A 14440-nucleotide genomic window follows, 5' to 3' on the forward strand; every position below is an offset into this window, starting at 1 on the left:
AGGTATGGTGTTCCATGTCTATGTGGTACTAGCACTTGGGAGAAGGTAGAGGCAATAGGATCAAGAGTTTAGAGCAGCCCCAACTACATAGCAAGTTCAAGGCCAATCTGTGCTACATAATACCCAGTCTCAAAAATTACATGTAGTTGATTCTAATGTGTGGCCTGATTGAGAATTGATGTACAAGAGCAATGTAGTCATTGTTACAAAAAGAAAAGAGGAAAATGAAAAACTCTCAATCCTACTACCCAGTGATATTATTAATATTCTGATATATGTTTACTCTTTTATAATTAACTTTTTCCAAAGAAGAAATCAGACTATGCACTCTTTTGAAAGCTTTTTTTTTTTTTCTTTTGGTTTTTCAAGACAGGGTTTCTCTGTGTAGCCTTGGCTGTCCTGGAACTCACTCTGTAGACCAGGCTGGCCTTGAACTCACAGAGATCCACCTGCCTCTACCTCCCAAGTGCTGGGGTTAAAGGCATGTGCCACCACCACTTGGCTTGAAAGCTTTTTAAAATATAACTTATTGCAAACATCTTTCTAGTCTACTAAATATCCTTTGGCCACGTCATTTTATGATGACAAAGTCTTTTGTACTGTTTGGTACATATGCAAGTCCAAGATGTAATTAGTTCAGACACTTCATTCTGCATATGGAGTAATCTAAAGTAATCCAAAATTGTTTTGAGAACCCCCTCTCCTAGGCAACATTTCTTACAGATTTACTTTCTGAGTAATCCTTAAGGTAAATAAGCATTTAGGTAACGCCTCATGTTTGTGCGTATGTTTTAATTGTATGCTCTTCATCTTTTTGTACTAGGGTGCAGTACTAGCTGCTGTGTCGAGTCATAAATTCAACTCCTTCTACGGGGACCCTCCTGAAGAGTTGCCGGATTTCTCTGAAGACCCTACCTCCTCAGGTAATTGGGAACTTCATTCATTCACTTGTGTAAATCACTTGGCATCTATCTTTTCTCATCCATTCTGAATAATCTTTGTGGGAATTTAGTCAAGTCCTCCCTCCAAGAGATTCTAAGGAACTTTGTCACCCACCAAATCCTACCTACCGTTGTCTGGTTCCTCTTTATTTGAATACCAGAGCTGTCCTCCCCAAATGCTTCCAAACCAACATTATACCAGTTTCTTTTTACCACACTACTTCTTCCCCTTTGTACACTCCAAACTCTACGCTCCATGTCATCTACCCCAATGTCGTAATCAGACTCACTGGATCTTGATGATCATCTTCTCCCCCTGCAAAACCTTCTAATGTAAGATTTTCCCATGTCAGCTACATGGAATCAGACTTGGGGACAGCACTGCTTGAAATTAAGTCTTTCCATGTAAAAGCTGTCTTGTGAGCTTTAAACAATTGCCAAGTTCTTCTCTCTGTAAAGTCTCTAACTCGTGTGTGCAAGTATTCAAGGAAGAAGCTCATAGAAGAGTTACCTGTTTTGATGAATGATACGTAAGTACTTCGGGGGGGGGGGGACCTGCTAGTGCTCACACAATCATTCTATAAAATGCTCACATTTACATCTGACCAGTGAGGTGTTCCCCAGGACCATTCACTAAAAATTTAAATGACCAATTTAGATGAAGAGTCATTAGAGTTCTTTTTTCTTTTTATTTATTCTTCTATCATACAATACATCCCTACCACACCCTCTCCTCCCTCCACTCCTCGCAGTCCTCCCCCCACACTTCCCCTCTCCCCCAGATCTACTGCTCCTCCATTTCCCTTCAAAAAAGCAGGCCTCCCAGTAATATCAACTCAACAAGGCATAACAAAACACAATAAGAATAGGCACAAACCCTCACATCAAGGTTGGACAAGGCAACCCAGTAGGAGGAAATAGGTCCCACGAGCAGGCAAAGGAGTCAGAGACATCCCCTCTGCGCATATATATACAGAAAGAGGACCTAGCGCAGACCCATCAGGCTCTGTGATTGCAGCTCCAGTCTCTGGGAGCCCCTATGAGCCTGCTTAGTTGATTCTGTAGACTGTGTTCTCCTGGTGTCCTCAACCCCTCTGGCCCCTACAATCCTCTCTTCCCCTCTAGTGAGGAATTCCCTGAGCTCCACCTGATGTTTGGCTGTGGGTCTCTGCATCTGTTTCCATCAGTTGCTGGGTGAAGCCTCTCTGATGACAATTGGACTAGACACTGATCTATGAGTATAGCAGAACAGCGTTAGGAATCATTTCATTGAGTTTTTTTGTCAATAGTGTTTGGTTCTACACTAGGTCTCTAAGCCATCCAGCTTCTGGATCCTGGCTGTCCAGACAGTGTTGAGCATGGGCTCCCTCTTGTTTACTTACTTAACTCCTGAATTATATGTCATCTGGCCTCAGCTTTACTTCTGTTAGAGACCATTTTTATGTGGTTGAATTTGTCCTTCTGATTTGGCTTTTACATATTTAAACTGGCTTCTTTAATATTTGTGTATGAGCATTAGAATCCAGGCTCAAGGCCCTTCCTACAGCATGAGTAGTGTGTCCCAAAGTCAGCAATATGAATGCTTTTTCCTTGGTGCATCTGGAAATGTCTGTCAGTGCTTATGCTTCTGCCCTCTCTTCATGTACATACGTGCACGTACCAGTCAGTATGTGCCTAGACCATATGCACAATGACAGGACTGAGGTTCCCTGTCCAGCAGGTATGTGCTTCCTCCTTTTGATTTTTACCAATCGGGATATGAATCTTCCTCTTTTGAGTGAAGGTGATTTCCAAACACATTCAGAATCTTAGAGAAGTGACTGGGGAGAAAGGCCAGAGGCTTCCTCTTGTGCTGCCTTAGAACGTGCCTGAGCCCTTCTGGTGCCCTGGGCTGGTGCATGGTTGTGATTATACACATGCACTGGATCAGGTCATCTCTGCCCTTTTTTTCCCCACTATATATATATTTTGTTCCTATCCCCTGGACAATTTTTAGAGCTTGAACATCTCTCTTCTGGCTTTCAGCATAGATTACAGTTGACCCTATTTAGGGAGAGTGGATCCAGGCATGGATTTTATTTCATATTTGTAATGACATGATAGAGTCACAACTTGTACTATATTTAGAATAAATTGTCTCTTTGGGATTTGTGATCAATGTCTATACTATCACTTTCATCTTTTGAAATGGGCCTAGAAAACATTATAGTCCTTGTAAATCACTTTGTAAACCTAATCTCCAGAATTTGCCTTTAATTAATATTTATGTCTGCCCACTGAGAATGTAATGAGGCCATAAGTGTTCTTTTTCTGGAAGAGTTGAAATTTTTTCTTTACAGAAAGAAATTATCTATATTCATAGACATGCTTATTTATATTAAATATATTTTATCACCTAGGTTTTCCCTTCTTTCAGTAAAATCTTTAAGTGGTTTGGTTGGAACAGTCTTTTAGTACAGTACTTTGTTTTTAAGCAACAACAACAAAACTTCTTCACCATCTTGCAGGCTACCTCAAGGCCTCACCTTCATTGTTCACAATGGAACATTCCGTTTTGACTTCCCTTTCCTGCATTCTCACCTTCTTACATTCTTTTCTTCTCTCTCCTTATCTTTACTTTCTTTAATTCTGGGAACTTCATGATCTTCTAAGCAGTGTGTATTTTAAATGGCCATGGTAAATATCTGTAAAGGATTTTTTTTTTCAGTGATGCTATCTGGGTGCTACAAACAAAAAGTAGAAGAATTAAAATCTAAATGTAAATCACTACCCTAAATGAAGAGGAAATTTTTATGTAGTCAGAAGTCAAAAGCAAAGGAGGTGTTTAAAGAAAAGTGTAACATTTTCCTTCACGCTTCACACAGCTATCAGAAATTATTCATCCATTTCTAAAATTAATTTTTAATACTAAGCCTTTTTGAGGCAGGCATTCTGCCCTAATCAACATTGCTGACCAAGCAGCCATCTGCCCACCCATGTCGTCTCTGCAGCCTGCACTAGTGCGTCAGCTGCAGAGAGCCATTTGTGTGTCTCATCTAGACTCAGATCGAGCTGTGCACTTCTGTAAAGGAGAACATCCACAGTTGTTTTTCATTGCTTCCATCTCATTTTTAGTATTTTCATTAATTTTCAAACCCAAAGTCTTCCCTGTTTATCCTTATACTTGTTCACTTTAAATTCCCAAAGTCACCCTTTCCTCTGTCTTTCTGTTTCAATTTGAACGGGTTTGTTTTACACTACAAAACCGGAAGCATTTTTTTGTGATTACCAGCAAGTGCATCCAAGCCCAAGACAAGAGAGAGAGAAATGACTTCAGAACCTCTATGTAGGGTGGTGCTGGGGGCGGGCACGCAGAGCTGGGAAGACAGAGAACGGTATTTCACCAGCTGCCCATTCTTTACACAGATTGTCTTTGTCTTCTACCTTACATAACACCTTTTCTATTCTTATGAAATGATAGGTAAAAATAAGCCTAACAAAAGTAATAATTGACAATCCCAATTTTGTCTCCCAAAATTTCTTAAAATTCTCTCTACCACATCTGAAATTTGAGGACAGTGACTAAAACTGCTTGCCCACAAAAAAACAGCACATTATTTCCTTAAATTAAAATGTATTGTCGTGATGAGTATGCATTTGAAAAACTGTATTTAAAATCACAGTTTAAAAATTAATCAGCTCCCTAATCTGTCATCCAAAGAAAATTGGAGATGTTTAAGTGTGTCGTAATGTAAAACAATTTTTTTCTGAGAAATGCTTTTCTATTTTGATTATTGAACTTCATTCATTATGCATTTACTAGATTCACTAAGGTTAATCTTATGGTAAACAGTATCTTGTTGCTTTGTTACTTAATTCAAAGGAGAAATAGTCTGTTCTCATATTCCAAAGCAAAGAACTAAGAAGTAGATCTCAGTAATGGATGTCTGAAATTTGGAGGGTGGCTGGGAGGCTGTGCTTGGGGCTTATGTAGCGGGCCCGACTATGGCTTGATGACCTGCTTGCTCTAAAACCATGTTTGTCCTTTGTCCGTATGCTGCCTTCCTCCTAGGACTTCTAGCAGCAGAAAGTAGGTATCCCTTTGTTTTCCTCTAAGGTTTATCTTTATGCAAAAGTGTTTGGCTTTGCATGGTTCATAATTGGCTTGACTTTTTCCGTGGCTGTTTGTGTTTAGATGTTTAAATGTGAATTTTAACACTGTGTGACCATAAAATGAGAACTTGTATATATTGATTTCCTGAGGCATTGTTATTCAACTTAATTTCTCATTTCTTTCAAAAGTCAGGGCGGGGGGAGGCAGAGTTAAATTTTCAACCATACTTAATATTATTTCACACGTGAATTTCAAACACAAATATATTCATTCTGGGGGGAAAAGATAACATTTTAATTCAAAGTTGGCTTTAAAGAAAACTTTTAGGGTAAGTGAGTCTTCTTTTGACAGTCTCATTACACATAAGTGGGTTTACTTGCTGATACAGAGTCCATTCTGAGTTTATCAATGTTGGGCTGTGAAGTAAGCCCTGACCTCATGCCTTTTAACAACTTCACCATCAGAGTGACTGGAAGGCATAGAGGTACACTGGTACAACCCTAGCACTCAGGAGACTGACTCAGGAAGGTCACAAGTTGGAGATCAGTCTGGACTATGTAGTGAGGCCCTGTCTCAAAATATAAATAACAAAGAAGAGTAATGACGTGTATACCTTAGTTGCAAAAAAGAAAATGTAATCTGAATATGTGAAAAAATTAATCTGTAAGAAATATGCACATATATGTAAGACTGAGACAGTCCAGATAAAGTGGGTGGATTCCATCAATGTCAGTACTCAAAATGCAAAAATAAAACTTTACCTCAAAGTGATGCTTACTAAAGGAAAGTAAATAAGAGACAAAGATAAATTAGAAAATCTGAGTGCTAGCAATTAAATTCATTGTCACTTTTGTTGCATTTGATATTTATGGCTAAATTTGCAGCCAATGAAAAATCTCACCATATACTCGTGGTCTATGGCTGAGTACTGAATTGCCTTATCCTCCTCACAACACCTGAGGATCAGAAGTAGGGGCATGGCTTTGCTAAGTGCCTCTGCCTCCACATCTCTTGTGATGGCACTCCAGAGCTGCCATCCCCCTTCGAAGGCAATGACTACAGGTGAAATCTTTCAAACTCACCCAGTGGTTAGTAGAAAATTTCTCTTCCTCACTGGCTGTGGCCTTGTCTACAAGGCTGTTCACAACGTGGCAGCTTGCTGCCCCAACACAAATGACTAAAGAGAAGGCAAGAGTTGTTCCCTTGTGTTCCCAAGACAGAGAACAATTTTTTAACTTTGCCACAGAAGTGACATTCTATATGCTCAGTCCCCATGCCAGGAGAAGGAGTTGATCACAATTGATAGGAATAGCAGGGTCCAGAGGCTACCTATATATCCATGCTGGTGGCTATAAAAATGAAAATCAAGCAAGCAAGCAATCGCTTCCTCCCTTCTTCTCTCCTCCTTCCTCTTTCCTCTCTCACTATCCTTTTTAACCAGCCACACCTATTATCACAATTGAGGATGAGCATCGTATGAGTCATCCTTACCAATCTGTGTAAAACTTTACACAAATGGGCATTTAAGGGCTAGCAGAATATTGTTAACGTACTTTGAAAAAATTAGTGCTCAAAAAATGTTGCTACTTATGCCTACTGTCTCATGCCTTTAATCCCAGCACTCAGGAAGGAGGCAGAGGCAGGCAGATCTCTATGAGTTCAAGGCCAGCCTGGTCTACAAAGTGAGTTCCAGGATAGCCAGAGCTGCATAGTGACACCCTGTCACCAAAAAGAAAAAGAAAAAGAAAGAAAGAATATTACTACTTGGAAACAGACTATTTTAATAAACTTGATATCACTGGAATTGTAGCAGTGAATAATGATGAAATATATATGTAGAGTTCCTTAAGAAACTTAAGCTAATACATTTTTGAGGTACCTATACCATAATCTACACATAAAGAATCTGAGGCATTTATCCTCTTATACAAATTTTCACAACTGGAATTGTATATAGTACACATGCCAGAGTTCAAAATATCAGTTTCCGTTGTGGAATTTACTATTGCTTATAGCTTGATTAAAAGCCTGGATTTGCTTTGTGCATTGAAAATAAAAGTTGTTGGCTAGAGGATGGGGGTGAGAAGAGACAGGCTACAGTTAGACAGGGGGGATATTTTTTGAGTGATGACAGTGTACCTTTAAATTGGTGAATTTAACTTAATAAAGTACACTTTTGAGTAAGAAAAAGCTTTTTGAGACCAGGTCTCACTATGTAGCCCTGGCTGGCCTTGAACTCACAGAGATCTGCCTTCCTCTGTCTCCTGAGTTACGGCATTAAAGACATGTGCCACCAAACCTGGCAAAACAAAATTTTTAAACATATTGCTTAGCCAGGGACAGGGTTCACACCTATAATCCCAGCACTAAAGGAAGATGAGACCAGATAATCATAACTTCAAGGCCAGCCTGAGCTACATAATGAGATCCTGTCTTTAAAGAGGTATCATGTTTGCAAGGGAGAGGTTTTTATTGGGTGATGAGAGTATGTGTACAGAGTGAACTAGGCAATAGAAGGTATTGCTTCTCCTTCAGAAGTGAGCTGCATTCACATGCTTCATTTGCCAGTGTTAGCAAGTTTCATAGCTATACATGTATACGAGAAATGCACACAGATCTCTCTTGAAATAACTACCATGTAAACATTGGAACACCAAAGCCGATTTAAAGTTTGTCTGGCGAAAAACTGAAATCTGCTGAACTGTTTAAGAGAGAAGTGATTGGTGTTAGCCACTCTGCCGCTTACTTTGGCATGAATGAGAAATACACTGAATTGCCAGATGGATAGCTGGGCTACATGTGATAGAGCAGTACAGCAAGCTGGTAACAGCTCTGTGGGCTGGGTGCTTGTCGGCCTTCCTGCCTGTTTGGAATTGGTCAGAGTTTGCTATGTGGGGGGAAAGGTTTTGAGAGGAATTCAGCCTCCGTTGATGCTGAGAACCGCTTAGTTTAAACATTTTTCTGTTTCTTTTTCTGTTGTCCTTTTGGGTTTATTTTTACTTGGTAATTTTTTTGTGAGACTTTTCCACTCTTGAAATAAAACTGTTCTGGATCCAAAGCTTTTGTTGACCTTAAAAATATATTCCTCTTTAAATACATAGGCCTAGAAAACATTTTTAAAGTAGTTGACTATTAGCCGGGCGGTGGTGGCGCACGCCTTTAATCCCAGCACTCGGGAGGCAGAGCCAGGTGGATCTCTGTGAGTTCGAGGCCAGCCTGGACTACCAAGTGAGTCCCAGGAAAGGCGCAAAGCTACACAGAGAAACCCTGTCTCGAAAAACCAAAAAAAAAAAAAAAAAAAAAAGTAGTTGACTATTTAAGCTATTTTGACTATTGTTTCATAATAGCAACAGAAGACTTTTCAGAAAAACATTTTTAGAAGTGAGATTCTTTTGAAAAATAGAAATGTTCAAAATTCAAGTGTATGATTTTCAACCTGAATTTTTAGAAACACACTTGATTACTGAATGAATTGTGTAAAATATTATCCTAAGCCAGGATATAATTGCTTTTAGTAAATTTATCAGCGTAAAAGTTTGGACCAAATGCTAGAAAAGAACCTTATATGGTAAATGCAAATGAGATTAAAAAGAGACTAGAAATTGGAAAGCATGGCATTACTGAACATGTGATCTGGGTTCATTGCTGAGGTACTACGTGGTTTGAAGTTACAGAGGGACCCCTGGAACAGGAATCACAGGTGGGTGCTAGGATTCATTCCTCTGCTCCCCATCTGAGAGTGGCCCTTGGATAGGTTATCAAACCCTGATAAGCCTCCTGTCTTTCAAATATAAAGTATTTGCCTGCACAACAGGGTTATTGTAAAATCACATAAGATAGCAAGGATAAAAATACAAATTACCATACATGTGTTGGTATGGAAATAATTTCCACTGTGATTTTTATCTGGGTATGCTATCTCATACCTGTAAGCCCATCTCTTGGGAGACTGAGATAAGAAGATCAAGAATTTGAGGCCAGCCTGAGCTACACAGTAAGACTCTGTCTCCAAACAATAAAATGTTTTCTGTGGATAAATCTTCTATTTTAATACTCAACTCTAAGTTCTTGAAAAATTGTTTAGAAAAAAATACTTTTAATCAAGGATCCTTGATAAAGCATCCTTTTGAAACACACACTCTACAAAGTGCAGCCCAGAATACAAAAGCAACTAGGATGCCTGCGGCTGTGCCATTAGATAGCTGTCTCCTAGGGAGAACTTGGGGACCACTTACTGGCTGATTGACTTTTTTTAAGGCAGGTAGACATTTACTCCAGGATTTTATAGGAAAAGCATCATTTTCAATCTTTGAAAAGAGTAGCTAGTTCCTATATGACAATATTGATCTATAAAATGAATACTAGTAACAGCTTAATAATCTGTGTGTGTAATTACCACTAGTGCCTGTATTTAAAATCTGAAGCAATAACAATAAGGAAGCCCTACCAAAATCTTTCTGTCAATTTAGTTTTTAACTAGGTTTATTGATTTTTATTTTATTGAATGTTTTGCGCCTCTCTCTCTCTCTCTCTCTCTCTCTCTCTCTCTCTCTCTCTCTCTCTCTCTCTCTGTGTGTGTGTGTGTGTGTGTGTGTGTGTGTGTGTGTGTGTGTGTATGCGTGTGCATGTGTGTGTGTACTGCATGTGTGTCTGGTACCCTTGAAGATCAGAAGAAGCATCAGATCCCCTACAACTGGAGTTACAGATGGTTGTGAGCCACGCTGTGGCTGCTGGGAATCAAACCTGGGTCCTCTGCAAGTGTAACCACTGCTTTTAGCCACTAGCCACCTCTCCAGCCCCAGGTTAATTTATCTTGTTACCTTTTTTCTTTCATTGAAAAACTGTGGGCCTTTTAGATGGGCTTGGTACTTGATTAGAGATACTTCTGTCAGACCCAAAATGTATTTTTGAAAGAAAGAACAAGACTGCAGGCCACAGTGGTACAAGCAGAGCTAGAGGATCTCTTATAAGTTCTAGGCCATCCAGGGCTACATAGTGAGACCCTGTCTCCAAAAACAAAAACAAAAACAAAGCACAAACAGAAATAAACAAGTAATAAGACTAGAATAGGTTCTTTTAAAAGAAGCTATTGAAATGGTCACGGTTTGGGATGGAGTGTAGCTCAGTAAAAGAGTATCTGCCAGCCATGACTGTGGCCTTGGCTTCAATCCCCAGCTCTGAGAATAATAATAATAATAATAATAATAATAATAATAATAATAATAATTAACAACAGTGGCCAAAGGTTAAGAAAAGATTTTAAAATTAGAGCAAAACCATTTATTCGATTTGAAAAATGAAAGAAAAACTAAATGAAACAATTCTCCTCATAATTACAGACACTTAAAATTAGGGGCCTTTTTCAGAGCTGTAAGTAGCTGAGTACTTGAGTACAACTGGGAAAATATTCCCTTTCGTGAGAGAGAGTACTTTAAATGAATTCTGTTTGTGTACAAGCTTTGACTATAAGTCACTCCAGACATGACAGATAAAGAGATTTAATAGACCACTGGAGACCATGGAAATGCAAGCTAACAGATTTCTTCGATGTTTTCAGAAAGACATCTATCCAGCAGCCCCATCAGCAGATACATCCCCTGGTTAAGGCAAGGACTCATCCTCCTTTTCCTTTCCAACCCTGTCCCAGGATCATTCACTTCTAGGTGTAGTTGGCCTCTTGTATACACCAATCTGAGACTTCTTGAGGCTCGAGAGCATAGTTCTGTTTTCCTTAAAGCCCTTCTCTAGCACCTGGCACAAATGAGAAACTTTCACTTCAGTAAGGCACTTAGTTGTGGGCTAATGCAATAGGGTCAAGTTCTTTTCCAGCCTCCATATCTATGCATGAACCATAACTGTTCAAGTTTCCTCTGGGCTTCCTAGCACAGCCAATTAGTATAGTAAGTCAGGCAAAGCATAGATTTGGAAGCTAGACAAGGCCAGAGCTGAGCACTAGTTCTATCACTTCCTAGCTGGAACCTTCTGAAAGCAGATCTCCTATCTAGAAAGATGGAATGATGTCTGCCATTATGTGTTGGCAAATAATAGAAACTAAAGAATTAGGAGCTACTGTTATTATGAATTTTCTTTTTAATTTATTTTTATTATTTTAATTAAATGTATATGGAGGGAGGGTATATCCCATGAGTACAGGTACCCACAGAGGTCAGAGGCATCAAATCTCCGTAGAGCTGGAGTTACAGGCAATTGTGAGCTAGGAATTGAGCCTGGATCCTCTGCAAGAGCAGCAGGTGATCATAACCACCAAGCCATCTCTTGAGTATACAGCTTGTAGACATTGTAAAATAAATAACAGATAATAATAGCAATAAATAACATAATAAAATAAATAAAGACCTGCCTTGGAGATTTTATTACTCTTTTTAAAAGAGGAATAAACAAAAGTCCAGTAGGTAAGTCATGGAATGTGCTGACAGGACAAGAATGTCACAGGTACTTGGGGAGTTCACAGATCAACCAGTGATATATACCCTGTTCAGGTACAAGCAGAATTGCTTTCCAATCATCAGCCTGGCCATCTTAGTATTCACTTAGTACATTTTGTTTTAATCTTATTAGTAAGCTGCTATAGTGTGTGTGTGTGTGTGTGTGTGTGTGTGTGTGTGTGTGTGTGTGTATTAGCACAATAATTACTAAAATGAGTGAACAGAAATGATAACTAGGTTTTGTGTTATCTGCTGACTTTAAGTATACAAAAAGACTATTTCCTTAATATTTTTATTGTTTTAGTTTCATAAGTTCAGGACTTTAGAACTGATTTTAATAATTTGATAACCCCAGTATCATTTAATTCTGCTAATAATGATATGCTTTAGGGAATTCGAGATTCATAGAAACATGGGGACTAATTTTTCCTACATGTTCTCTTAACTTTCCAGATCCTTCAGTAAGGATGGATAAAGCTGGTTTTGTGCTTGTGCTACTTTACAGGGTTTTGTTGTTGTTGTACTGTTCTTTGAGAGTTTTGTTTGTTTGTTGCTCCAGTGAGCGAAGTAAAGATCCTGAGAGCAGGTAAAAGGCAATAGATTGTGTCCATACATCTTCAGGAGCAGCAGGGGCAATGAGGACTGATTTCTACCTTGGACCTTTTTATCCCATTCAACATCTACTTAATGTTTGTGGTGAAAATCTCGGTAGCCTGACAGGCAGAAATTATCCAAAAGTGCCATTAGTTATTTCTCAGCAAATAAATGGTCAAATTGGCATATTCATACCATGGACTACAACTCAGCAGCAAAGAGGCACAAACTGGATGACTGCAGAGAAGTAGGCTAGGTTTAGAAAAAGAGCCAATCTCCAATGGTTATATGCTATGTGATTGCATTTAGATAACAACCCTAAAATGGCAAATTATGGAAGTGGAGAACAGATTGGTAGTTGTCAGGGCTTGGAGAGAGCAGAATGGGAGGCAAATGATGGCTCTAAGACTTCATGATGGCTCTAAGACTTCATGAAGGCTCCTTGTGGGGATGGATGTTTTGTAGCTTCTTGTACCTGTCATCATCCTGACTGTGGTATCTAGTAAGGTTTTGTCATATGATACTATTGGAGGAAACTGGATAAACTTTGATCTTTGTGTCATTTTTTTACAAGTGCATTGCATTTATAACTGTCCTAAAATAAAGATAATATTTTAAATAGCCACAGTAATTTCCATGTGGATAGCCACATGATTTGTGACTTAAATACGAAAACTTTAATGTAGCTAGTGCTATGAAAATCAGTAGCTTAGTTAGCAACTTGTTTTTGCTATTGTAGAAACCGTGGGTCATATGGACAAGAACAGGATGAACTAAGTAGGGAAATGAGAGCAACTGTTACACTTCTGGTGTATTTAGTTCTAATTTTTCCACTCTATGTGTGTGTGTGTGTCTGTCTGTCTGTCTGTCTGTCTGTCTGGTTTTTTTTAACTATAATTAGGAAATATGTTACATGGTTTTGTGTTCTTTTCTAAAGTTTATATCATGAGAATTTTCCTATATCTTTACGTTTTTTTCCAAAATAATTTTTATTCAGCTATATTTTTCATTATGTGAACATCCTATAATTTACATAATCATTATCTATTAGATTTAACTTCCATTTATCTGACAAATATCCTTATACAGAATCTTCTTATTCTCTCTAAGGAAGATTTTTGCACATGAAATTAGCAAATTAAAACACATTAGCAATTAAGGTTTCTTGACGTGTGTTGCCAGATTACCTTCTAGGGAATAACCCTGATTTACATTCTCACCAATAAGCGCATTGTAACAGATGGGATCGGAGACAAGAAGAACTAGAAATGGTTCCTAAAGAATATTCCACTTTTGTCTGAAACAGGCTTTGTCAAACTCAGCACTGACATTTGGGGTCAGTAACTCTTTGTTGTAGGGTGCTATCCTAGACCTCTGGGATATTCAGTACCATCCCTAGCCTCTACTACCACAGGCCAATAGTCACCCTCCCTTCTGCTGTTTGTGACAACCCAAAATAGCCCCAGACACTAAGAAATGCACCCTTGGAGAGCAAAATCCAAATCCCCCACCCAGCTGAGGACCACTGATCTGAAGACTTAACTATGAATGGAGCACTTATTCTTAGACTTTCTTGGTATATACAAATGTGCTGATGCCTCTTGGGATTCTTTTTATAGACTGTATGTTTGCATATTGCCTGTAGAGTAAAACAAGTTGATTGGTTCTTTAAGGCTGTGTAGATGATTTTAATATTGCTCATATGTATCTTTCACTAATGATACCTGCCTAGTGTGCTGAGCATGGGGAAATGTAGGGAAACTGATAACACTTCCATTTTCTTTGCCCTACAAAACAGCTTTCCTAAAAACTGCATGTGGTATTTGGATGTGTCCATTATGTATATGCCTGTTTGTCTACCAACCCTTTGTCTTGGGGTCTGTATAAGGTCCTGAGACAATGAGAATGACTTTGGTTCTCTTGACTCCATATATAATTTTTTAAAAGGAATAAGTTGACTGAGGTCTTTGCTAACTAAAACTATAAAAAAAAATCCAAGTTTATTTTAAGTAGTGAGAGCTCTCAACTGATAGTCTGTGCCTCTTATCCATAGTCGACTGTTCTCCTGTTCTTGATAGAATGCTTCCTAGGAAAGGCCCAGCTGTGTTGTTTCTGTAATGTTGCAAATGCCTTGTGGTCCTCATACCCTTACTGTCCAGCTGATGTCTAACTTGCTACACCCAGATCTTCTGTCATAGTAGCCCAGTTATGTTGACAGAGTGCTTTGATTTAAATATGCAAGCTTAAGTTCACTTTCAAAAACAAAAGACACAGATCCATTGTTGAGAACGTAAACACTCAAGATATTCTGCCCTTAAATGATATGAAGCACATTTAAGCCTCTCCTTCATAAGAACACAAGCCTT

The 14440-nt window shown here is 38.8% G+C and overlaps 1 protein-coding gene across 20 annotated transcripts in view; it reads left to right on the forward strand.

The window, feature by feature from the left end:
• Cask (calcium/calmodulin dependent serine protein kinase) overlaps positions 1 to 14440 on the forward strand; it is a 332948-nt gene that overhangs the window by 242123 nt on the left and 76385 nt on the right. For 11 of the 20 annotated variants that reach the window (XM_015995775.3, XM_015995781.3, XM_076561546.1 and 8 more), the window contains exons 10-11: positions 824 to 923; positions 4993 to 5010. In XM_015995775.3, the coding sequence (XP_015851261.1) occupies positions 824 to 923; positions 4993 to 5010 (118 nt within the window). The remainder of the gene's footprint in view (positions 1 to 823; positions 924 to 4992; positions 5011 to 14440) is intronic. The other 9 variants (XM_076561547.1, XM_076561543.1, XM_076561545.1 and 6 more) reach the window with 1 other exon arrangement.

The sequence above is a fragment of the Peromyscus maniculatus genome, chromosome X (assembly GCF_049852395.1).
Source record: "Peromyscus maniculatus bairdii isolate BWxNUB_F1_BW_parent chromosome X, HU_Pman_BW_mat_3.1, whole genome shotgun sequence".
Taxonomy (NCBI): Eukaryota; Metazoa; Chordata; class Mammalia; order Rodentia; family Cricetidae; genus Peromyscus; species Peromyscus maniculatus.